The 25462-nt window shown below is 47.8% G+C and overlaps 1 protein-coding gene across 1 annotated transcript; it reads right to left on the bottom strand.

Annotated features, from left to right (window-relative positions):
- Positions 1–1761: 1761 nt before the first annotated feature.
- IL13RA2 (interleukin 13 receptor subunit alpha 2) lies at positions 1762–25116 on the bottom strand (the record flags this gene model as incomplete). The annotated part of the gene is given in 12 exon segments (XM_082322962.1): positions 1762–1804; positions 2757–2859; positions 3530–3674; positions 4524–4681; positions 5813–5997; positions 7850–7970; positions 8434–8587; positions 10745–10896; positions 14465–14531; positions 20990–21051; positions 25024–25080; positions 25083–25116. Coding segments are annotated over 12 exon segments (1281 nt in total).
- Positions 25117–25462: the final 346 nt, after the last annotated feature.

Raw genomic sequence — 25462 nt, 5'->3', positions numbered from 1 at the left:
CCAGCCTCCAGAGCAAGTCAGAGCAAAATATCTGTGCTGTGCTGGCCAGGGGCAGCCGTGGTGTAGGGCTGTGCCCCTTGTCGCTGCAAAAATCCTGCTGGAGACCAGAGAGGGAAGGAAGGGGACTCTGCAGCTGGCGGGAGGGCACCAGGCAAAGAGCTGCTCTCTCCCATTGCACAGAGGAGGAAACGCTGTCCTGAGCCTCCTGCATCTGGCCTGTTGTATGAACTATGCATTCCCTTGAATTGCTCTGATGAGCGTGTTTTGGAGATGTCTGCAGGCCAGGTCTCCCTGAGCTGGGGCTGGGGGCTGCTTCTGGGCCAAGCCAGCTTTATTCCTGCTCCCTTCCCCCTCTCATGGTTCCTTTCACCTTCTCTGTTAGGTCAGTGCCTTGGAAGTCCAGCTCCCTTCTCCAATTCTAATGTGCTGCATTCATCAAGGTAAAACACAGTATTTCAATGCCCATTGCATGCTCATGGGTATTTTTAAATGTAAAGCCATCCCATGATAGCTGGCCAGAAGCCCCAGGAGACAGTAGAGGCAGAGGTTGTGTCTCATCAAAATAACAACAGCCAGGAAACTTCATTTCTGCTCCAGTCTGTGCATAGACCATTTTTTCTGGTGCTTTCCTCCTTTGGTTGCTCCTCAAATAATGCTGGGTTGTTGCCCATTTAGCAGTGGAAGCAGCTGATAGTGATTGAATAATTTTGCAGTTGGATGTGTAAGACAGCACTTGCTGTGTTGTTTTGTGCCTGATTAGATTAGCATGGCTCTTTACATAGCTGATTGATGCAAACTTGATTTTCTCTCTGAGCTTCCACTGTTCACTAGAAATTCCCATTTTGAATAAATGCTCCTGCAAGAAAATATGTTTTTGGGGTTGTTCAGATGAAATGAAAGTACACTAAACCTCTGGGTTTGAGTTGGTTAGTTCTTTGACCAAAAAAAACCAGAATGGGCTTGGAGGACAGTGTCTCATCTAGTGCTGATGTTTTAATCTTTTTTTTTATCATCATCATAGGAAATGGTTCCTTAAAAATCAGGCAGTGATTTCATCAGCTGAAAACATGGTGTTGAGAGACATCTTGAGTGCTTCACTGAATTCTGGTACCAGCGCCCACTTCCTAGAGAAGTTCCCACACTGCCTTTGCTCACTTCTCCTCCGAAGATTCTGTCCTTTGCAGTAGCTGTGATCATGCCTTTTTACGGCAAAAGTTTCTCTCGAGGCCTCCCCACTTCAGCTTTGCAACAGATAAGGCATATCAGTTAATGAACTAAAGAGCTCAAGTAGCTCACGTTCAGCATTTAGATGCTCTCAGTAGGCTGAGTATTTGGGGACTAGGAAGACGTGGTGACAGCGAGGTGGGGCACAGTGGCTAGATGCAGGCATTTGTACCTAGCGTTGTGTGTGAGGTGCTGCCCTTCAGTGTGTGTCCTGTCGACAGATTTCTAGAGTCCTCAAAAAATCAAAACCAAACCCACATAGCAACGTGTTATCTTTATTCATGGCAGTTTCCACTGCCTCCTTTTTCTCCCTTGTCCTGTTATCAGAAACAGCTTGCTCCAGAGTCAGGTTAAAACTCCTCCAATGTTTTCCTGGGCCCGTTGAGGACTTGAATTGGAACAACCAGCCTCACAATGGCAGCAGGTAGGGAAGACCCATGTGGGCTATAGAAAGCTCAGGGCTTCTCGGCTGTCCTTTGGGATGATGTTCTAAGAGCAGTCCATCAAACACAAGTGGTACAGCAGTCGCAAGCAGAGTTAGCATCCTACCGATGCATGCAATGGCTTTCCTGCTGGGGATCTGAAATGGGCACAGACTGTTATTCCCAGCACCAAGAGACAGCTGGGGACACACTACAGCATCCCCGTCACACATCACTGCATCCCAGTGGCAATGTGGGAAGCATTTGCTTTCCACAGTTTTCTTGCTAGCATCTACACTTTGTTTGAATTTCATGAACCAAACCATTTGAAAGGCGGATAGATACAAAACAAAGATGAAGGAGAGTGTGTCTCAGACTCCATGCATTCAACTACCAAATAGGTGTTAGTTCATCTCTGAGAACAACACGAATATGTAGTATTTCTATAGCCAGTTCTCCCTCATCATCCCTCATGAGGGAGAGGCCTTAAAAGGCATCACTGCCTAGAAAAGCTACCCGCTTGCTCACACTATATAGCCATAAGGAAAAGATAATAGTTATCAGTACCAGGGGATCAGTTCTCTCTAAGTGATCCTTCAGACCTGAAGAAAATGTCATCAGTACCAATAATTTGGATATGGGAAAGTTCATCCACTGCTTCTGCTTTCCCCACATGCCATCATTGACGTGAACGCAAACAACTGGGACGGGAGCACAAGGAGAATGAAGCCTTAGCCCATAAAAATGGCACTTCTTTAACGCAACCAGTACAAATCTCTGCTGCCTGAGTGGTTTGGAGCAAGATAATGGAATTATTTATGCTGCTGTGCATGCAAATAACTTTGCTGCATTTAACAGAAGCAGTCTGGGGTCCTATGAGCAGGATTTGGGTCTCTGCTGTGAGTTTATGGGTTGTTGTAAGGCATTTCATATCAGAAGCAGCCACACTTACAAGGCTGTCTCCTGAAAATAGGCTGTTGTTTGGTGTCCCGTCTTAGAGCATCAATAAATGTTTGGCTCTTAGTATTTAACATGTCATTTCATTTATAACTGTAGTCTGAGACACCCACATAAAAGCAAATTGCATGGACAGGTTGCCTTGGTGCTTACCTTTTCTTGCACTGGCCAATCAATATACATATTATGAGGCTACTTGACAAACTCAGAATGACTGGAATAAGGATAAATAGCTGCTTGTCCTCTTTTCTGGACACTGCAAAGATAAATGACAGCAAATAAGAAAATGCTAGCTTCCAGAACAGGTCATATTACCTCTTACAAAGCTTGGGCTCAGGTGCAAACTCAGTGTGTCCAGCTTTGTTACCCTACATTTATTTATTTATTTCTTTATTTACTTATTTATTTATTTCAGATATATGCCATGTCTGTGTTACTGTATAGGGTAACACACTCCTTCAGGGTAACATATATCCTGCATGTCTATGTAGCCACTGTTGTGTGCTTCTTCCCTGCCTTCAGCATCTTACAGCAGAGGCAGTGCACATGGGGACAGCCCTATAGAGCCTACGGGGTGCAAAGGAGCTGATCCGTGGTGCAGGGTGGCCAGAAGGATGCCCTGCAGAGAGACTCTGAGTACCACATGCCCTCTCACAAAGCAGTCGCTCCTCCATCACAGCCACCCCCGTGCAGCGGGGAAAGGTGCTGGTGCAGAAGTGTTAATATTTTGGGGCTTGCCTGCTAAGTGCAGTGGAGATGCAAAGCTGTAGGAATGGCTGTGCTGGAGTAGGTTGAGTTACAACTAAGCCAGGATCCCAGCTCCAGTGCTGGACACCAGCAGATGCCCATGGCAGCCATCAGTGCTTGGTCCCAAACAGGCTTTATAAAGGATGTAAAAGAAACGCTGGTCACTTTGGGTTCCATACCAGAGAAACACTCCTGCGTCCATTCACTCCAAAAGCCCTGGTCAGCACAGAAAATATTTGTTCTCCCCCTGACACGAACACATGAAATACGGCTTTGATTCACTCTGGAAATCGTTAAAGCGGTCTCCATTTGGGTTGACACAGACTGAGAAACAAAACAGAGAACAAATGTCAAGGAATTACGTGCCACCACCAGTAGCTCTCTGGCATGGCCTGATGTTTCTGAACATACTCTCCAGGCTCTGCAAACCCTTGGATTATGTTTTGGCAGTTTTAAATGATTTCATAATAGTTTTGGACCAGCTAATGCCAATAAGATGATTATGGAGATGAATCTACTGAAAATACATACATTCTGGGGGGTGCCATCATGTATGTTGCTGTTTATGCCTTTTAATTTATGGAATCTTTCATTAAATTAGCTAAGAAGACTCCTGTATAGAATATGGCAATTAAAGAAAAAATGTCCTTCAGATGTCCCCTATGATTAATTACTTCTTGCCATTTTTGCGATCAAAACTGCACCTGGATAATGCACAAGGAAAAAGCACCGTGCATAAAAGATGTGTGTCCCAGGCTGCTTCTTTGGAGAGATTAGAATTATAGTTTCACTGGGCCAAGTTGTGCCACCATATTCAGGAAAACAAACAACAACCTTTAAATTTCCATGATGACTGCTTTCTAAGATAACAGGCAGGAGGCCAGAGAAAGCGATCGCTCAGAGACTCGTGCTGAGATCTGTTACTGCTAAAGCAAATGCTGCGGCTGGAGGTCAGGGTGTTAAGTAGGAACATGTGCAATGGAGCAACCCGTCAGCTTTTTCCACTGGTAGCACCAGCTAACATCTTTGCACAGTCCACGCACAGGGGAGCTAACAAGGCATCCGCAACTCGGTGCGAACCCCAATTTTCCAGCGTGCCTCCCTGCTGCCAGCCACCAGGCAGGGCTCCCCCACCCCTTCCCCTCCCTGCGGCACAGTGTGTGTTGTCCCTACCGCCCAGGCAGCCTTGGCCTCCCCTTGATCTTCTGCCAGCTGAACCTCGTACTCCAGGCACTGAGGCGGTGTTTCACCACCTGGCGGGCTCCATGCCACGTGGAGCTCCTCAGATGCAGACATAGAAACCACCATCTGCTTCGGGGGCGAGGGCTTTGCTAGGGGGGGAACAAAAACAGAGAAGGTCAAGAGGTGCAATCAGAAAGCTCCTGGTGGGAAAGGCTTCAGTTAATCACCGCCAACCTCTGCCCCTTTTCCCCGTTGACGGGACTTTGGAGCTCCCATTGCTATCAGCCACGATGCTGCAGGAGCAGGATGTCACTGAGGCTGGAGGGTGGGTTGTTTATTTTAACTTGACATGTGGGCTGGGCTAGGTCCTCGCTCTGGGCTGTGGTGCAGGGGTTTTGAAATGCTGGGGTGTGAGCGTTGTAGTCGGCACGTTCCACTCCCAGTGCGGCTGGCCGGCCCTCCCTGTGCTGCAAGGGCAGCCTCAGCCCCTGCAGTGAGATACCGCAGGGTTGGCCCGGCACTCTCTGCATCCCAGGAGAGGCTCTGGTTTATGTCAGGTGCCCAAAGCCACACATGAAGCACATGGCAGCACTAACTGAATCCAGAAATCCTGCTTATTAGCCCAGTGGCTTAATTGGAGGACTAGCTAGTCGTCCCTTAACATTTACATGTGGGTAAATGCATCAGCATGGTAAGTGCCCATAACAAAGAGCGAGTACGTGTATCGGGTTATACATCATGCTGTCCTTTGCTTCCTTTCCCTGTCTCTAATGGCTTTGAAATCCACCTTTGCTCCGGCAGACCCCATCACACCTTGCACTCAATTCTCCCCAGCCCTTAGCTTGGTTTGAACAGCAAAGCCCAAAGATTTCTCCTGTGCTTGCAGGAGTGGAGCAGCCGTTTCAATTCCAGGAGTAAATGAAGCCACCTCTGTGGCAGTGCTGCTAGAGCCAAAAAACCTGTAGCTGCTCTGCCATCTGCCCAGAAGACCATTTATGTCCCGAGTTGTCCAGCTGCCGAGCGCAGCACTTGGAGGCACCCACTGACCCTCCAGGGTGGGTGCAGAGTAGTGTTGCTCGCCTGCAAACACTGCTGGAAACTAAAGTCCTGTGTGGCACGTGCCATAGCCCCTTCTCCATGGGAAATCCACCCAGACACATTACAGCCACCCATCTACAAGAGTGCACATTTGTTTGAGCCCCCTCATGCAAGACGTGAGCCTTGGGTGCGTGGTGGCTGTGCGGATCCCCAGAGCCCTGCTGCTTTCCTGCCGGTGTTACCTAGGTTGTGAAGGCGAAGGGTGATGTACAATGGCTGTAACAGAGTGGCTGCCGCCGAACCATTGACACAAATGCTCAGATCCTTATATTCTGCCTGGCTCAGATTTTGCAACACGCAGCCGATGTTTATACCGTGATCCTGAATATAGTCATCACATTGCACTGCGTGGTCCAGCCCCTCATACCTAGCAGCATATTAGGAAAACAGAAAGAAAAAAATAATCAAAGCAATGGCAGTTACTACTTGGGTAAGGCTTTTTTTTTTTAAGATTGATCCTAAGCCTTGAGTATCACCTATATCCTACCCAGTCTTTGCCTTTCACAAGTGATCCAAAGCACAGCGTTATGCATTGGTCACCTGGACTCCTGCTATGGGAAAAGGATGGGGAGGAGAAAAAACCAAATTAACATGCACAGATGGCTTCCCAGGTTGGTTTGTAGGCTGTGCCAGCCTCTCCCCAAGCCCATTCCCGGAGCACAAGAGACCTCAACAAGGCACCACTGTGTGAGTGGAGCCAGGGCAGGATCTGGCCCCTACTCAGGGAGGCAACCATCCTCCCATGGGGCACTTAGGGCACCATCAGCCACCAACTCTGGAGTTGCAGAAAGGTCCCCTCCCAAGCCAAAATGCAGCGGTTTGTGGCAGGTGACGTATGCCATGAATGTAATGAGTGTTAATGAGCTGCTACAGCTGATTGAGGGTAGGTCCTGTGCATCTACATGGGCATGTAATGGAAGCCAGGGGTGGGAGCGAGGAAGGGATTTGGTCGTTATTAGCTAATGTGCAACCACAACCCTGTCCTCTCAAACTGCCTCCTGTCTCTGGGGGCCACTCCCCAAAGCTTAGCTGCTGGCCCCATCCTGGAAATACTAAGTTGCGTTTCATATTACTTTTTAAGACTCCTGCTGGGTTAGTGCCCTTGAGGCAGGGCTGAATCCACCCTCTGTACTCTACACCTAATGAAAGGCTCCCTGCACAGCACATTATGTTTCAGAGAAAAGTTTCATGTGGTAGTGCTATAAAAATTAAGTCACAGGAATCAAAGGATGCTATGGCTGTGTTCTGACCCACCTTCATTATATGATGGGACCCAGATCCGAATATCTGGGTTTGTTACAGGCAGTTAAAATAAGGGTGGGTTTGTTGGGGTTTTTTTGTGTTTGGTGGTTTTTTTTTTTTAGGAACGAATCATGGATTTCCATGGTTTCCTTCAAGCAGACCTTTTCAGTTAGCAAAATGGTTTTAAATCAGCGTTTCTGCTTTGAAGACTATTTCCAAGAGCTACATAGAAACTATTTTTAAAAAGCAGCTATCGCTTTCTACACATGGCCCAAAGGCATGAAACTCAATGACTTCCTAACTAGTCATCCTTGCCATAGTATCATAGGAATTGAAGCACAAATACAGCATTTGCTTTGTCCAAAACCACTAAGTTTAGCTTTGTTTTTCTTGCAGAACAGAATCATTAGGCTGCAGTATATAAGAAACAACTGAGAAACATGCATGACTACTACCTTTTGGCAGCATGTTTGCTTGCATGAGATGTGCTAAGGCTATGAAAATATATTTGAAGAGTAAAACTGCTAGTTGCCAAGAAGGCCTGCTCTTTCTATAGGGTTCACTGAGCTTGGTAACCTCTTGCTGAGTCCTGTGCTATAGAGATATATGCACTGTGACCAAGGGAAATGGGCAGCCAGAACGATCCATGTATGTTCAGCAAAAGGAAAGCATGAGGCTTTGTGATGGACAACATACAGAAAGCACTCCATGGGACTTGAATAAAAGGGAAAGGAGGAAGGGAGAAGGCATTCCCTGTAGAAAGTCAGCACGAGCCTGATTTTGAGGAAGGAAGTGGGGATTTGGTATTTCCTTGCCAGAAGGCACTTGTTGCTTGGAGCGTTATTTCTGCTCATTCTGAGTGGATTGTGTAATAGCATTGCCAGCCATAAAGGCATATTTGCCATGGCGTTTTAGTACCCTGAGAGGTTCACTTGATTGCTGCCTGGATGTCTTTCTATTATTTGGCTGATACATACCAATAATATAGTCCATAATGTACGCCGCGAGGAGCAAGACGACCTGGTTGCCAAGTGCACTTGAGGTATTCCCAGTCATGATAGATGCAGTGGAAATTCCGAACCTCTGATTCCAGTTTTCCTGTCAAATGAGAAGGAAATAACCACTGTTTAGCAACGTAAACAGTCAGGCTCAGCAGAAACATCATTTTACGTCTTTGAACAATTGTGTGCTGCAGCTGAAAGACAAAAAAGGAAAAAAAAAGGCGGCCAGTCACCGTTATTAGATAGTTTTGCTGCCAAGTGCTCTGGTTCCTGTAAAAGCCAGGTCACTGTACTTAGAGCAGAAAGATGCATAACTGAGCTTTTCATTCAGCAGTGGAGCTCATGCAGGGCAACCCAGCAGAGCCGGGGTACGGGCAGAGGCAAATGAGCCCCCAGTATCCAGTAACCACAGCCACAGCCAGTGGAAGCAGATGGTGTCTTATACCTCAACAAGCCCTGCAATGACTTCTCCATCCAGCAACCCTCAGGCCAGCAGTGGTTCATGCAACAGGCTCATGCAAAGTGCAAAACCGCACGAGGTACCGAAGGCTGCTCCTAACCTTGCCATGGGACCTGAAAGGTAGCATAAATCCAGTCACTTTGCACCTCCACGTCATTGGTACACCGTCCTTCGAGCAGTGTCTGTACCTTCACTTCAGCAGTCCTGCTGAGGTCAAATCCAACTCTGAATTTTAGCTTCCTAGTAAAAATAACCTGGTTGAAAGACAGACTTTATAAGCATCTCTTTTGTTGCTAAGTGGGCTACAGAATTAGCTACCATTGCTCCAGCTCTAGCTGTGAGTAGGCTCGTTTGTGTGCTTTAATGTTTCTTTACATTTCTGTCCTGCTTCTCCTGCCCAGTGCTTCTCCAGCACGCTTGTACCACCCACTCTGCCCAGCCTCACTGGCTTTGAGGCCCTCCACCCCACAGGACACCAGCAATGACAAGACAGCGCAGATTATGGTTCAAGGGATCCCCATCAGCCCGGAGCACGGGGCAGGGTCTGACGAGGATACTGCCGTAAAGCCAGATAAAAGGCACATGTTCGTCATGTGAGATAATCAGAAACAGAAGGAACAACGAGTCTTGTAACGGATGGTTCCCATGGGAAGTACAACCACGCCCTGCAAGGACGGAGCAGCAGCCAGGCAGCGCAGCGCAGCCTCACCAGCGCATGCTGGCGGGCTTAGCCCTTTGCAGGACTTTTTGAGCAACCCCTCTGGAGGTTTTTCTTTCTTTTTTCCCTCAAACTTCTTACTCCCCCTTTACACAAGGGAAAAATAAGTTGGCAAGAGTTACAACACATGGCAAGAGAGAGAAGGTGTCGCGTTAGCCCAAGCAGGAGAGAAGTAACGTGCCGTAAAATGCATGCGCGTGCTGGCAGTGGGAACTGCAATGGCACAGACCCCAGTCAGATTTTTGTCAGCAGTCCCAGAGTGTCAGAGCTGTATTGAGCCCTGTGTTTCTAACAGATATCGATGACTCTTGCTTCCACTGACGTCTCATGGATTTTTTTTTTTCAGACTGACTCTTCTTTGTGACCTTATCTGGGGTTTTGGCAAGGTACCACATGTGACCTTTTTTCTATTTTTTAGACCTGCCTTTTAGAAGACACTTTTATTACTTGTGATTTAGGGAATTCTGATGTGTTTTTTAAAACAGCATGTTTTTTTTCCTTTATGCTTTTTAAATGCCAGTTCAAATCATCATAGAAGAGTCTGCACAGCTGTACACTGCTACATGGCTGGGAGTGTGATGTGCATCATGACCGATGTCAGGTCAAAGAGTCCCTTTCCATGCTCTCGTGATCGTAATCCATAGCTGAAACAGGGTGAGAGGCACCATGCTCTTCCACCTCTGCAGGCTCCCATAGGATGGCTGGGCCAAAATCCGTTCGCGTGGTGGCTGAGCGCAGCCCGGCAGCCTTGGCTTTGCTGCCTCAGGCGGATGAAGCAGATGGCCAGCTCACGCAGGACATGCGGACACCGTTCACAGCAAGAAGCCAGGGTCCACAGCACTGCTAACCCAATGTGACTGCTCCTTTTCTCTCTCCCTGGTCTCTTGAGCTGGCAAGCTCTCTAGCACTCCTGCTTTAGGACTGTGCAAAAAAATCTCCCTTTCTTTCAGGACACCAATCTGTATTTTGGGTTGTTGTTGGGGGACATCCTCAGTGTATTTTTGATGTGTTCCTCAGTACCTTGCACCAACCAAACAGCCTACTGCTGGGTTTCTCCTCTCCTCACTCCATCTACCTTCCTAACCCTGCAGCAGCTTTCATCTTCTAAGCACTCTCAAAATATATTCCTGCAGCCCTTCCTGTACTGTACCTGTCTGCTCTTGCCCTGCTACACATCAACGAGAGAAGACTGACAATTTTATCATAGAGCTGAGTTAGAGCCAACCATATCTAAAAGACAAAAGTAAATGGTATTAGAAACACTCTTCTGGATAAAGGGAATGTTAGAGCGTTAGGATAATTAATGAAGTTTAATCTTTTATTTATTCACCACTTTGCATCTCTAAGGTTCTGTTGACATGGAGTTTCAGTTCAAGCCCCGTAAAGACTTTCTAAAAAGTGTAGTGCCTTTTACAATGAGTAATGCTACTAGCTATTATTGGATTATTTTTGGCAGCAAGCGCCACACCCTCTGACAGAAATAGCCCCTTCTTGGACTGCTGCTGCTGTTACATTTCAAAACACATTCCCATCTGGCAAAAGATTCAAACCACTGGAACAGTCTGGCTTTTTCATGGACAGCTGGAACTGCTTTGGTAACACTCATTTTTGAAATGCAAACATAAACCTGTGCAGTAACTAAAGGCAGAACAAAAGCCTGGATTTAAGAGGATTAAAGCATGCTTTATCTTACCTTCCAGTCTCTGTCACCGGTGTTGCGGTATTCAAACCTGTATTTTACTGTGCATTCATTGAAGGTTTGTACATTGCGTGGAGGTTTCCACTCTATATCGAGAGAACCTAAGAGTCCAGGATCTGTGATCTGAAGGTCTTGCGGGGGAGCAACTAAATCGAAAACAAAGCGGGGGTAAAACAGAGTGTCCATGTAAAGAAAACAAAAAAAAGTCATGAAATCTGATGAGATGGCAAATGCAGCTGCTGGATGTGGAGGGAAGCGCTGCCAGGTCAGGTCCAGCCCTGGCCATTTAATAGCCTGTTCTCAACGAACATGCACAAGCTCTTCTCCTGCCCACCCCCCCAAAAAACAGGTTTTGCTGATGCTCAGAGAAAACACTCAATGACCATTGAAAAGGCACAAAGAATGCCACATCTTTGACACTCTTCTTCAAACTGTTTCAAGCAAAACTACTGTCCTGGGATGACCTTTCAAGTCCTATATTTGTTTACTTTTAACTTAGGATATTTACCGACTGTCAGGACAAGTATCCTTGCAAACATTGTGTTGGGCACATACACCAACACAGGATGACAGATCACAGCATGCTGTCAGGGAAGTTTTTATTCCTTAACCATATCAGACACAAATCACCAATATTGCTTTAAATATTGCTTTCAAGTATATTAAAGGTTAATGAAAAACCAAGACAAAAAACAAACAGAAGCAGAAAAGGAGAGAGTTAAAATCAGTCTTATTTTGAACATCTATCAGCTATACAAAAATGTGCTTTTACAGTCAATCTGGCTTTTATTAAGCTATTGTAAGGTGCTGCCATATGTCAATAAATCAGCACATAATATGGATGAATTCCATACTAAGACATGCTTCCTGAAAGCCCAGCTCTGTATGGAGCTGTCATTCACATGCTGAAAGCTGTTTGGCTCTTCAGTTTTATTAGTTCAAATGAAGTCAATTTTTGTAACATCTAAGGTCATTTTTCTCCACTGTCTAGAGGTGAGGTTATCCATTTGGGTTTTTACATATTCACTGCATGATACACTTTTTTCATGGTGATTTGGATCCCATGTCCTGACACTGTCAGTCCAGCATTGCCACCACTTCGCTGTTTGAGTCTGGCCTTCTGGTCACGGGCTTCTCTGCCACCTTTTTCATGTCTTCGTCAGGATTTACACCATTTTTTCCTTTTATTCTTTTAATAAATCCAACATGACAGCAGACCCTGAGAATATCTTTCAGTGGAAGACAGTGATATAAATCAAACTTTAATGTGCTCCTTGGAAAGTTTGCAGAGAACATCATTGGAGGATTTTTTTCTTCTGAGGAAATTCTCCCAAATGAAACACACCACAGGCACCAGTCTTAAGATCCCACTTTTCCCAGCATGGAAAGCTCCATGGGAGATTTGTTGTTACGTTAGATGGCAAAGTAGGCTATCATGGCAATGTCTTTAGGGAGGTGCTGGGGCAAGGAACAATGGACTATAATTTGGAGAAAAACTAGATTTTATGTATTTTTGTATGTAACAAGTAAAACACCCTCCCTCCCACCATCTGTGAGTCTCATGAATACAGCCTGGGTTCAGAGGGGGTTGGTGGGCTTGCTCCAGCTCCTGGGGCAACAGGGCACGGCCCTTGTGTTCAGCAGCCCCAGCAGCGGGAGCAGGAGGTGAGGGTCTGATATCACTATGCTACAACAGGCACAGATTTCCCAGCACGGGCAGAGGAGAGGGAATAGGGGCATGGGCAGCTCTGCCTGTGCAAAGAGTGCTCAAGCTGGGCTCTTGGTGGGCATCAGAGGAGGGAGCAGGGGTGAGGTGAGGGCATCTCACCCACCTCCTGGGTCTTCGCAAAAATGCAAAGGCTCCAGGAAAGGGAAGAGCAGCGTGGGGGACAGCAAGTCTGTGGGAACGGTGTGTGAAGAGCTGCAGCTGCTGAAAAAATGAATGAGTAGCTTGTCCAGAAGGGCCAGTTATAGCTGTGCTGAGGGGGGAGAAGGTGAAGGGGTGTTCCTCCCACCGGCCAGCCCAGGCTGAGCCTGCCAGGGCTGCGTGACGGAGGGCTTCCACATCGCCAGCGCGCTATATCCTAGAGTCGAACCCTGGTGTGGTGTCTGGCATGTGTGATTTCCATAACAGGCTGGCTGAGGAGATCTGCTGGCAGGCCTGCGAGCTGGACTCTCCTGTGCTCGGGAAGATCCTCCTGAGCGGATAAATGCTGAGCCTTGCAGCTATGCAAACAAGGAAGCAAAAAGCTACTAGCCTTTGTCATGAGCCTGATGATAAGCAGTCAAGAGAGGATTAGATTGGTCAAAAACAATTTCTGACTGGAAATGATAACGCTCTGAAATTTATTTCCATCCTGAGCTTGAACAAAACAGTAATATTTTTTTCAAAAAAATTGCAACTGTAAACAGCAATTCTTGCAAAATAAATTTCGACTGGATTTCAGAGAGAATGTAAAAGCTTTTTGAGATGTGGTCTGCATTCTGGGATTTGATTGTTTTTTTAAATGTCAGCATTGTCTCTTGTAGTTTCTCATTTTCACAATATTACGTGACAAACCAGTCTCACTCCCATCATTCATACAGAACACAGGACTAGATATACTCTATTTCAGTTATCCAGTCTTGAAGGAAAGCTGCTCCTGAATGTTTCTTGCAAAAAAAAACCCCAAAAACCCCCAACTTCTCTACCTGATTTGCATGGTGGTGAGTCAGGTAGCAATGTGCTGGCTAGATGGCCGCCGCCCTCACGGCCACCCGCTCCTGGCTGCTGTGCGTGCTCACTCAAACATCGCAGCTTTGATGACGAATTCCCTGCTTATCCCCAGCTGCCTCCCACTGCCTCACCCCACACCATGCAGTGCCTTAGGTGGTGCAAGCAGCAGGAGATTTTGCAATTTTCTGCCTATTTTGCCAGTGGAAAAATGGCAGTCTGCCAGGTGCCCCCCATATCGTCTATGTTTGCACTTCTCTGTGCTGATCAGAGAGGTGGGGGTGACTTTTGTGTTTTCAGAAGCCCGTTTTAAAGGCAATTCTGCTCTGCTTGGCATGGCAGCAACATGTTTGCTGGCAGCTTTCGTGCGTGCTGGCTGGCAGCACCGGGAGCCTCTCAGTGCCCTCCTGGCCAAGTTGTCACCTCTCCACCATGCACTGGCTGCAGCAGGGAGAGCCAGACCCGCTTGACGTCTCTCTGAAGAAGGAAAGCTTTGGGGTACAAAGTCCCAGCTACCGGAGGCTGAAAGGGCTGGGGCTGGCTGGTGCGGTGCAGCAAAGGGCTGCTCAAGGGCTTGAAGCAAAGGTTACTTGAAGTGCCATTGCCATGGATGATAGCTTGCAGAGCAACATTTTTTTAGAAGAAAGTATTACTCCTCAATTATGAATAAGCTTTGTGTTTGTTACACCTGGCACAGTCTGTCCAGCTGGGACCATGCTCAGGAGCATTTATGCATCCAAGTGGTATTTATATTTGGTAACTCGATATCAAACAATATATTCGCTGTGCACCAAAGGCAGTTTCTGCTCCTTTTGAAGTTACTCAGAAAAATATCCACTAAACACACAATATATTTACACGATTGATTACAGGTTTATAAATCAGCCACTCGCTGTAACACACACAAGAAAAGCTTCGGTCGAAGGACTAACTTCATAAAGGGCCTGAGTTAACGTGAAGCACGCATTAGGCAGCGACACGAAAGGCATGCAGAGCTTTACCTGTGGTGTGGTAGGAGGAGGATGCCACGCAGCCCCACACCAGCGCCACGGAGAGAGCGTAAAGCTGCTGGAGAGCCATTCAGAGGGAGGACGTCAGGGGTTCCCGCTGGAAGGTGTGCGGTGTCAGAAAAGCGGTCCGATGGCACGCATGCAAGGAGGCTGGAGAAATAAAGCGGAGTTGAAAGGCTTCAGTGCATTGGTGGGACCCTGGCATTCCCTCTGCAGGGTGAGCACTGACAACAAGCGCCTTTTTACTCGTTTACAAAGTCTGATTAATCATTTCCCAGAGGTCCTTTTTTTTGTAACAACTTTTGGGGATGGCAACACATGGATGACTTTGGCCTCATTTGAAATTGTTTCTGGCTAGCTGAGCACATTCTCCAAAGGCACGTCAGCCTGTACTTCAGTCACCAAGACGTCTGCTGCACGTCTTCTGTGGAAAGAGTGATACAGCTGAGCGACCGACCTGCCTGCCATAGGAAGCAACCCAGAACAATGACATTTTCATTGAAAGAAGAAAAACAACACAGGATGCCTGAGCCTTGCCTTATGTGATAAACAGATATGTCTCATGCAACTGTCAGCAGTGCTTTTGGCTTTCGTGTTTCAGGATCTGGTGACTAAAAAGAAAAAAAAAAGGCAGAGACAGAATTTCCTTTCCAATTCGCCCTCCAACAAAAAAAGAAATGGTAGGAATGCTTGTGAGAAGTCATCTTAATTGTCATGATAACTTTTGAAGAGGACAAATTTCTCTTCCTGAGCAGATCTGCTGGAGGGAAGATGGGCACTGAGAGGGAGAGAGGAGCAGAGTTTCCGGGGGGGGGCTTCTCCTTCCTTCAGACTTCATGCTGAAGGTGGGTAGGAATCGCTGCCTATGGACACACCAGCCCAGCCTGCTTCCCTATGCCAGAACGCACATGGATTACAGGTAAAAAGAATATATATATATATATATTCTTAAATTTTTACATATAAATACAGGTATAGGTATAGATTAGATAGAGATAGGGAGAGAGAGAGATCATATAGTTTACATATAGATATAGATATCAGTCTTTCTGAAAGCTGGAGGCTACTGCTTGAGCTCTGCTTGTGTAAGAACATGGCAACATCTATGTGAATGTGCAATGCATCACTGCGCGCCTTTCAGATTACAAACTCACTTTACATTGTCCCTGGAGCCTTGGCGATAAAAGGTGGATGCCCAAGTCATACTGTAGCATGGCTGCTTACTCCTCAGCACCCACGGCTGTGGTGTGACAATACAAAATTGGGGGTCTGCTGAATGGCAGAGCTTCAAGACAGAGGGACCTTGGGAAATCTGAGGTTTGGGGCCAACAAAAACCCCATCATTTGAAGAAGAAGAAGTGGCTCAGGGGAGCCGGAGGAGACAGGTTGTGCTGGGAGGGCAGGGGGGGAGTTTAAACTAACCAGAAATTCTAACTGGCAATACATGGCAGAAATTAAAAATACACAACAACTTTAACAGCTAATTTTCAATTTAAATTAATATCAAATCTCCCCGAGTCCATCACATAAGTATAAGCAATACCAGTAATTTTTCTGTTTCACTGTGAAATGAGAACATATGGAGAAGTTCCAGTCAGAAGAAATGACTGGAATTACTTCTTAACATATTGAACATGACATAAAACCTGTGTCAGTACAAACCTGGCTGCATGCATAAGCCGCTGCCTCAGAAAGGTCTCATAATTCAGTACAAGGATGCAATGATAAGGAGAGCTGGCTTACAGAGCTGGGAAAAGCAGCAGCTATAACTCACAGCTGGTGAGTAACAGCATCCAAGGACTGCGCATGAATGCTAGTGGAAGAAACTTTTTCCATTTCCAATACAGTTAATTTTAACATATTCACATATTTTCACGAGGTGAGTAAAAAATAAACAAAGGTTTACACAGAAAGATTTAAAACCAGCAAAGTGCTCTTACCTGGACCTCTAAGTGCACGGGAGTGCCGAGCTCCTCAGCAGCCTCATGGCTGCTCTGCTCAAAACTTTGCATTTTGTAGAAATGTGGAGGTTTTTAAGGAGGCTGATCTGTTCTCTTCAGGGATCAGATGCCACATTGCAATGTTATGGCACTTTCCGCACAATCAGAGGCTTTACTAAGCTAGCACCAGAGAAAGCATTGACGGGATTTATGAGGTGTTGGTGCTAATTGTTGCTGTAACTATGCTCAAGTAGGTCAAAGGTATGTTTGAAATTCTTAAATCATTCATTAAAATGAAAACCAAATGGCATAATGAGTGCAGGCTGTCTGCCGGAGGCTGCCCGAGCCCCTCGCGGCAGCGGCAGCGCACAGCTGTCCCCTGCACCTGCGAGCGGTGGCCCCACACAGCGCCTTGGCCCACGTGGCTCTGGCCGGTGGCCCCCCGGGACCAGCCCTGGTTTGACCCACCGCAGTGCCTCCCCCCGAGCTTGCTGGCTCCAGAGCCAGTCCAGCTGCTCCTGCCTCTCAGGGCTCTGCAGGAAATATGTAAAATTATCCATCCCCTTGCTCCTCTCCTGTGGACTAGGCACATCAGCGCAGCTGGTCAACACGACCCTTGTATAGCCTTGCCTGTCACCATTTACTTCATCCCTCCTTCCCTGCACCACCCTGTGAGCCCTCCCTTGAACTTCTGCTTCAACCACACCTGGGTTGCCCCAGGCAAGAGCTCCGGTACTGAATAACTCTTGCTGAATAAACATCTCATGATTCCTGTTGCTGTGCTTTGATTAGTCAGGGTCATGACCAGTAATACATGGGTGGGTCATCTCCATGTTGCCTTGTGTGAGTCGAGGGAAGTTGGTTGCCGCAGATCCCCTCCAGGAGCGGATGTTTCAGAAAGAGTGGAGCTGTGGTGCACATGCCCCAACAAGCAACAGGCTGTGGCTGAGGGCCATCTTCCCATGGCCAAATTTAGGCATGCTGAGAAACAGTTCAGACATACTAAGAACATGAAAAACAGCATCAGGAGCTGAAGAAATGCTTCTCGTTAGGAAGAAAACTCTTTTGTAAGCACCTGTAGAAGACTTACTTATGGTATTGCTGTTTGAATTGGTGTCCGAATGAATGTGGTGTTGCCTCCCTGTTGGAGTGAATGGGAATGTTTTGGAGCAGCAACGGCAGGATCAGGCCCCTTTCCACCTGCCAGCTATCCTCTCCATTTCACTGTGCGCATGCGGATAGATGTCCTCAGGCAGGGCAGCGCTGCCAGCCTGCTGCGATGGCCGCGCAGACCTGGGGGAGGCACCGTCAGTTTTCAGGTGTGAAGCCGTTCCTATCATGCTGTAGCTATTTGGTTCTGGCTCCAATAAGATGCTGTGAAGGTAGGTGCCAATGGGAAGAGCATGACCATCCTTCGCACTTTTGAACTTTTTGAACTTTCAAGGCAGTTGCACACAAAATTTCAGAACCTTTTTACTTTTCGCTATGCTAAAAAGTGATCCCATACATCTGGTTATAGCAACTGTCTCCCAGAACAGACACCAACTGCTGTGTGCTGGGTAAGACAAGGGCTTTGAAAACAGAGATGAGAGCGAGGAAGAGCACTCAGATTATGAAGACCAGTTAGTCCTGTTGGGTGTCAAGGGGAGCTTTGAAGTGGGGAACCACCACTGTCCTGATCTGTGGTGGCATTTGGTTGGGAAACAGCCCCAGAAGGCCATGGGGGCTTCGCCTGTGGTTGGAGACCACTGAACAGGTAAACAGCCCCTTGCTTTTCATCTTTCCAAAGCAAAAAGCAGCAGAAATGGGATGTACGAACCTTGTTGCCTTGAGCGCCCTGTGAATTTTGGAGGTGAGGGGGTTATGAGTGAGCTCTCCCTTCACTGCAATTGCACAGTGCTGGCTGTTCCCTTGTTACTTTCTGCAAAGGATGAGGGAAAAAAGTCCCTTGCTGCTGGTAAATGTATGGCCCTGCTTTCAGAGTTATGCAAGATTTTACATTCATGTATTTTCATTGTGTAAGCTGCTTAAGCAGAAAAGGTCACACTGGACAGTTCATTTGAAACAGATGAAAAACATTTGCCAGTAGGGTGAATGCCAGTTCCTGAGTGCTAGAACTGGGTCAGTTCCTGAGAAAATTACGTTGGAAAAAAGCATAATTGGGATTTGCAACAGTAGGGCTCCATGACGCAGCCAGCAGTGCTGGAGCACGTGGGGAGGAGCAGCGAGTGCAGCTTCATGCTGAAAAGTGCCTGCCCATCCAGCCTCCTCCTGCTGCCCTCCTACCCAAACCAGCTGCCTTTGCAAAGTACAGATGCTTTGCTTTTCCTCTCCTTGCCCCATTGTGCTGGTACCTGATGTGCGTGCTGTGTTCCTCTCCCTGCCAGCGTTAATGCAATCCCTATGCTGGGCCTGGAGGAGGAGATCGGCTGAGGGCAGTCTGGGGAGGATCTGTGCCCTGTTTCAGCGATGGTGAGTGGAAGCACTGCCCGTGAGTCGGAGAGAGAGCGGTGGCTCAGGGCACACCTCTGCAAAGGCCACATGCTCAGGCCTTGGCTTGTACCAACCGTAGCTGTCAGGAATGCCTTAGCAAGCTGTGGGAAACACAGGGCAAATCCCTGCACGTACTGGACCAGAGCCTCATGGCCTGGAGCTCAGGGCAGGGACAGGCAGGCAATTTGCTTCTTACTAACTGTTCTGCAAAACTCCTACATAAGGTGATGACAAGCTTATGGAAGAAGCGGGTAATAAATATATACCTGTTCAGGCTCACCAGCAAGCGCTGCATGCAACTGGGAGCGTGCCCTGGCAAACCCCAGTGCACCGAGCCATCCCCAAGCACTGCGGGTGGCTTAGCTGCTGGCTGGGCTCAGCCACCCACTGCTGTGCCCTGCACCCACCTTTCCTCCGAGCCCCATGGTATCAGCAGCAAGACACCCCTGTGCCGAGCAACGGACAAAGCCACAGGGATTTTTTCCTGTTCACATGGCTGCCTTCCCTATTGTGAGTGTATTTGGAAGCACCACTGACTTGTCTGATTTGCTCACGAATGAGATTTTTGGGGATTTGTCAGCCAGGTGAGTGACTCCTGGAGTCACTATGTGCTCACAGACATCTGGCAGGAGCTTCCTTTACAACTACCTGAAAGGAGGCTGTAGTCAGGTGGGGGTCGGTCTCTTCTCCCAAGTAACAAGCGATAGGACAAGAGGAAACGGCCTCAAGCTGCGCCAGGGGAAGTTTAGGTTGGATATTAGGAAAAACTTCTTCACCAAAAGAGCAGTCAGGCACTGGAACAGGCTGCCCAGGGAAGGGGTTGAGTCCTCGTCCCTGGAGGTGTTTAAAAGATGGGTAGACGTGGTGCTTGAGGACATGGTTTAGTGGTGGCGATCTTGGCAGTGATAGGTTAACGGTTGGACTCGATGATCTTAAGGGTCTTTTCCAACCTTAACGACTCTATGATTCTATGATTCCTCCTCCTCCAGGAGTCTGGCCAGGTCCCAGAGCCTCACAGCAGTTCTACAGGGGCAAGATTAATAAAAGAGCTGAAGCCCTGGGAAGGCAAACTTGTAAAGGTGCCTCCAGGCTGAATAAGAGATTTCAAAGAGCAGAGAAGGCCCTGAGCTGGGTCCTTGGCCTCTGACAGATATGCTGGGCAGGTGCATGCACAAATTAAAAAGCACTTCCATAAAAATCCACTTTTGTTTAAGGAAATAAAGGAAGAGCAACATTGTTGCTGAACAGTCTCATTGCAAATGGCAAAGCAGTTGGCAAAGATCATTGCTGGACCTAAGTTAAAAAAATGGGCCATATTTGATACATTCATCCCAGTCGTGCTAAATTGGTTCTATCAAGCAATCTGTTGCCTTCCTATATTAAAATATTGGGATCTCATAGTTCAGAATAAAAGCTTTCAAGTTTGAAATTCAGCTCCATGTTTAGAAGTAGCTTCCTATTCGACAAAATAAAAAATAAATGCTCCAGCTATGAACAGGCCATTTGGTATCGAACAGCATGTTTCATGTGATCCAAAGGGATGGTTTTGAAATTGCCAGTGCCATGAAAAATCAATGACTTACTTATAAAAGCCTCTTAACTGCCTCATGTTTCAGGGAAGCCAGTCTCTTTTATACAACTTGCACCGAAAAGGGGGTGTCACCACGAGGAGACGGTCTAGGAAGAGGAGCAGTGGTGACAGATTGATAGCTGCAAGAAAAATCCTGTCTTTGCATTGCTAAATAAAACACTTATGGCTTCCATGGGACTTCAGGAAACGATGGAAGGAATCCAGACTCTCTAGCAATGTGCAGTGTCAATATTTATTTGTTTGGTGAGTGGACACCTCAGGTTTCCCTGTCTCTTTGCTGATGACTACTGTCGGGGACTAATTCTGGCTTAGATAGCATCTCAAAGAAGGGACGGCAGTTGTTTGAATGTGCCTGTATCATGTAAGCCAGCAAGGCAGCTGCTGTGGAGCTGGCGCTACTGAAATCTTTGCTTTCCGTAATGACTCCATTCCCGGAAAGGTCCATCCAGCCGAAAGCCAAACATCACGCACTCACTCTGCCTTTCAGCTTACCCTGCCGCAGGTTCCCTGCTGCAGAAGAGGCCGCCCTTGCTCAGCCCCATCATCTCGGTTTCCTATAATTGCCAATGAAACGGTGTCTGTGCAGAGAATGTCTCCTGACTTGGGATCACACTCTGACCAAAGCATTCACAGCCTGCAGGCTCCTGTCTTCACAGTGCACCAAGTCGTCGTCTTCTGCTCCTTGAGCAATTTATTCCACAACCTGCAAGTGCCCTTTGCCCACACGTGGGCTTGCTCTGACTCTCCCTCCCATGCAGCTGGGCTTGGGCTGGGGGTTTAGCAGAGCCTGTGAGAATAATTTCATTCTTATTGTGGCACAGTGGCAGCTTTTAATAAACAACTTGGTGACTAGGTTCTACCCTGGCACACCAGCGCACATAAAATTTTTGTAGAAACAAAATACAAGGCAGGCTGAGGAATTAGACAGCATTGACCCAGATGTGTAGCTCTGTCTGGGAACCAACCTGTGGCGAAGGTGGGCTCCAGAGGCCGGGGACGTGCAGGGAGGGCTGCGGGGATGCTGGGGACCAGCGAGCTGGAAGGGGATCAGGAGCACAGCCTGGCACGCTGGAGCCCAAATTCTGCCACTAAATGCAGCAGGGTGTTACAGGAAGAACTGCAATGAAGACACAAAGCTGGAAGAGCAACAACTGCTAATGAACAGGCCACAAGTACATCTAGACAGAAATGCAAAAGCAGCTAAAAATTACCTCCAGAACAGGAAGGCTCTGACATAGGTCCCAGCAGGAGCTGGGGGGACAAAGAGCCACCCTACATATGCGTGCAGACACGGCTGCCCTTGGCAGACCTGGCTGGTCCCAGCACCATGAGCACTCGGTGCAGCCGGGTCCTGTGGCTATGGCAGGCTCTGCCAGGGGATGCAGGGTTTATGGGGAAGATCTGTGCATCCCTGGTCCCCAGGAAGGTGCCATTTCCCCTGTTCCTCCTGTTGCTCCCTTTCTGCAGACGCAGACCTGTGCTGCCCAGAGGCGGTGGTTGCTGCTGGCGCTGGGCTGTGGAGCCCAGGGCTGTTCCAGGACCGCTTTCTGTTCCTCAGGCAAGTGCAGACAGAAATAATACCTTGTACCCATCAGACTGAACTGTGAGCCTGTCTGGAGCAGAGAACCTGAAAATGTCCAAAGTTAAATTGCTCCCATCCACACTGTCCTCCCCTGCCTGTCCCGCAGGTCAGGCAGTAGCCAACCGCAGCCTCCTGGGCACCAGGCTGTGACCATGTAGCTGCTCATTAAGAGTTACAAAACAACCTCCATTTGCTTCCTCCCACCAAACCCAACAGCTCCCACAGGTGGGTACGTGGGTCCCCCAGCCAGCCCAGAGGCTGTCTTAGAAAAGAGCAAAGTCTTCCCACTATGTGGCTTTGCCCTGTCTGCAAAAATAAGCTTACCTGGAATGGCACAGGTCTTAAATCTTTGTGCAATCCTGAACCCAGCTCGAGTTGCAGTTACTGGAGCAAACAGAGCAAGCTCCCAGGCTGGCTGCCAACATGCTGTTGAAAACCTGAGAGTGCAGCACCATGCCGAGCGCCTGGTGCCTTTCCATAAAAGCAGCTTTGTCACCAGAGAGATGTGACAGACGGCAGGCAGGCTTTCAATAGCTACTTCAGTGCTAAATACTGGGGCGCAGGAAATCTCACCCTGCCGCATCCTCGGGGCTCTCCTGCCAGGGCCACGCTCAGCCTTTCGCCTGTGACGAGTGCCCAGGCCTCAGCCCAGCCTCCCTCCAGCAGGACGCTGCTGGCAGGTATCGCACCAGCATCCCACACCCCACCGGCCACCTGCCCTGCCTTCTGCCGATTTTTTTCCCAGCAGTGTTTGCCCTCAAAAGTAGATTTGTGTTCTGCCTGTGGGCTTTACCCTCCTAATTTAACACGCCAGGTTTCTCAGGACAGTGGTAATACTACTTCTAATATTGTTTTCAGGTTGCTCCAGAATTAAATAGACAAATAAAAAAGAGGTCTAGAGAGTTGTTATGAAAGCAGAAACATTTCATATGAAGTGCTCTCATGGTAACTGGGAAAACAAACCTGACAGCAGCTCAGCACACTGCAGATCGGCCCCGAGAGCATGGATGGGCATGTGGTGGGCAAAGCAGCATGCCTGATGTGCAGAGACCAGCTGCCTCTGCCGGCACCAGCACCGACAGCAAAAGGAGCTGGTGCTGCACCTCGGCTTTCAGGCCATCTTAAAATAAGGATAACCTCATGGCTTTTGCCTCTCTGCATCATTTTTTAAAACTGAATTTTCCTCTGCAAGCCTCCGAGCCTTTGGGACAAGCAAAATAAGTACCCTTTCCTTCTCCTTTGAACTCCATCCAATGTCTCGTACTGGAGAGTTTACAGAGATGTTGGCAGAGGTCCTTGTGGCACGATCACTGTGCAATGGGAGTAATAAGTGTAAAAGACAGATATTCTGTACAGCTGAACGCCCTCACCTGGGGTGCCAGGGGATCTGGCAATTCCTACTCCCTTCGTTTTTGCCTCCTGCCTCCGTCTCCAGTGGGGCTGCAGCGCTGCCGTACTGCCGCTGCCCTGGCCAGGGCAGGATCTGCCAGGGGCTGAGCAGCTGTCACCCCCTCAGTCACTGCTGGGTCCCCGGCACACGCAGGGCAGGCGCATCCCGCAGGGAGCCCAGGACGGCCAAGCAGCCCTGGGAGGCTGGCCAGGAGAAGTGGTCCTTCCCCCGTAGCAATGCGGCTGGTGAGTCCTGGAGGTGCTGTGCAGTCAGAGCCTGATCCTGCCTCTGCTGCCACGAGCCGGAGCTGGCAGCCAGCTCCAGAGGGACGAGCACAGGGTCTGTGTGTGAGCAGGGCAGCTAGCAAAGGCAGGAGAAAGGGTAAGGTCCAGATCATTATCACAGACTGGTCCTTGAACCCTGAGCTGCAACCATGAGAGATATAAAATAGCATTTGCCCTGGGGGCAGGTGGTTTTTCTGGAACCTTTGGAGGGGATAGCAGTGCTGGCCTGCTCTCCTGTGCCTTCTAGGTCCAGTACAGTGGCCAGGGATCACCAGGGATCACCAGTGCAAATAGCAGCCCAAGCGTTTATATCTCATGTAAACTTCTTACTGGTGTTGAAAGACACTTTGTTAAATATTTTATTAAAGGTACAAAGTTTGGCCTGAAGGTGAACAAACTGAGAAGAAATTCTTTTTTTAAAAAAAAAAAAAAAAGACACCCCAAAAGTTGTGCATGGATTTGTCCTTTTCAGATGCAAATCATTTGACACCTCCCCCAAGAGAGCAAGCATTCACACAGAATAACTGCTTGCCCAGGAACAGCCAGCCCCACAACGGTATCTGCTGACAGCTCTAAACAGTCAGTGCTGATAGGACAAGACGAATTACTGTTAATTATAGTAAAAGCTATTTAAATCTTCCCATAAAAGAAAACTATGAGAAGACACCACAGGAAGGATTTCAAAACAGCCAGGATGCGGCTTGCAAGGGATGGGACACATACCAGTTCAAGCAACAGTGGTGTAAACACATACACAAAAAAAAGTGTAAACGTGCCTGTCTGAAAATCTGCAATTCAAACATCACCTTGAACTCTGAGCAGATGCAACCAAAGTTATTTCAAGAACACAAACATCAGTACCACTAAAAAAAAGAAAGAAGAACTGGAAAACTCTTTCAAATTTATATAGAAATGTTGGTATGCATAAATCCATATTCTGCATTACACCTGAACAGCTATGTTGAGTTTCAAGAACAAAGGAAAAAATAAAGAATAACAAAATAAAATCATAATATAAAGCAGACAAATTTTCCCACCCCCATTTGGCTAAATGCAGCAGAGAGTAAGTTGCCGAGATTGAATGCTGATCACATATTTATGGCTTACCGTAACACGTCGGGATTTTCCTTTGAGCCAGGTAATGCACAAGATGAAAGTATTTACTAGCTTTAAAAAAAGAAAACTGGAACGGCAAAATGGAAGAACAAGTCCTGCATATGTTCCTGTTTCTAGAGAGCAAGTTTCAAGCAGCTGCATCTGAAGAGCCAGCCTGAAAGTGTTTTGTGTATAGGATGCATATGAAGAAATAGGGAAGGGAAGACAACCACTGCTCACTACCCACAGCAGGCATCTGGCTTAACATCCCCTCCCAGATAGCAAAGTAAGCACATTACACACATGGGATATAGTAAACAGCCCCACACCAGCGTTTGAGGGATTTTCCTGCCATGAGATGCAATTTGATCAGAAAACCCTGATTAATGTCAACTGAAGTGTTTTGTGGAAACACACTGGTTCCAGCTAACTTCTGACAGACTCCTGCTTGGCTGCCGGCCAGCTCGCAGCAGGGCTACTGGTAACACAGCGATCCCAGCGCAGGGACAGCATCGCAGGCAAACCCCTTGCAGCCAGGGAGCAAGTGGCTCACTGCGGGCTCCATTGTCTGAGGTCTGGGCTAGGGGTTTTGCGGCGAGCCGATGGGAAAACCT

This window comes from Platalea leucorodia (assembly GCF_965183815.1).
Source record: "Platalea leucorodia genome assembly, chromosome: 10".
NCBI classification, from domain to species: domain Eukaryota; kingdom Metazoa; phylum Chordata; class Aves; order Pelecaniformes; family Threskiornithidae; genus Platalea; species Platalea leucorodia.
Note: the sequence above shows the minus strand (reverse complement) of the source record. Positions and strands in the feature narration are given on the sequence as shown.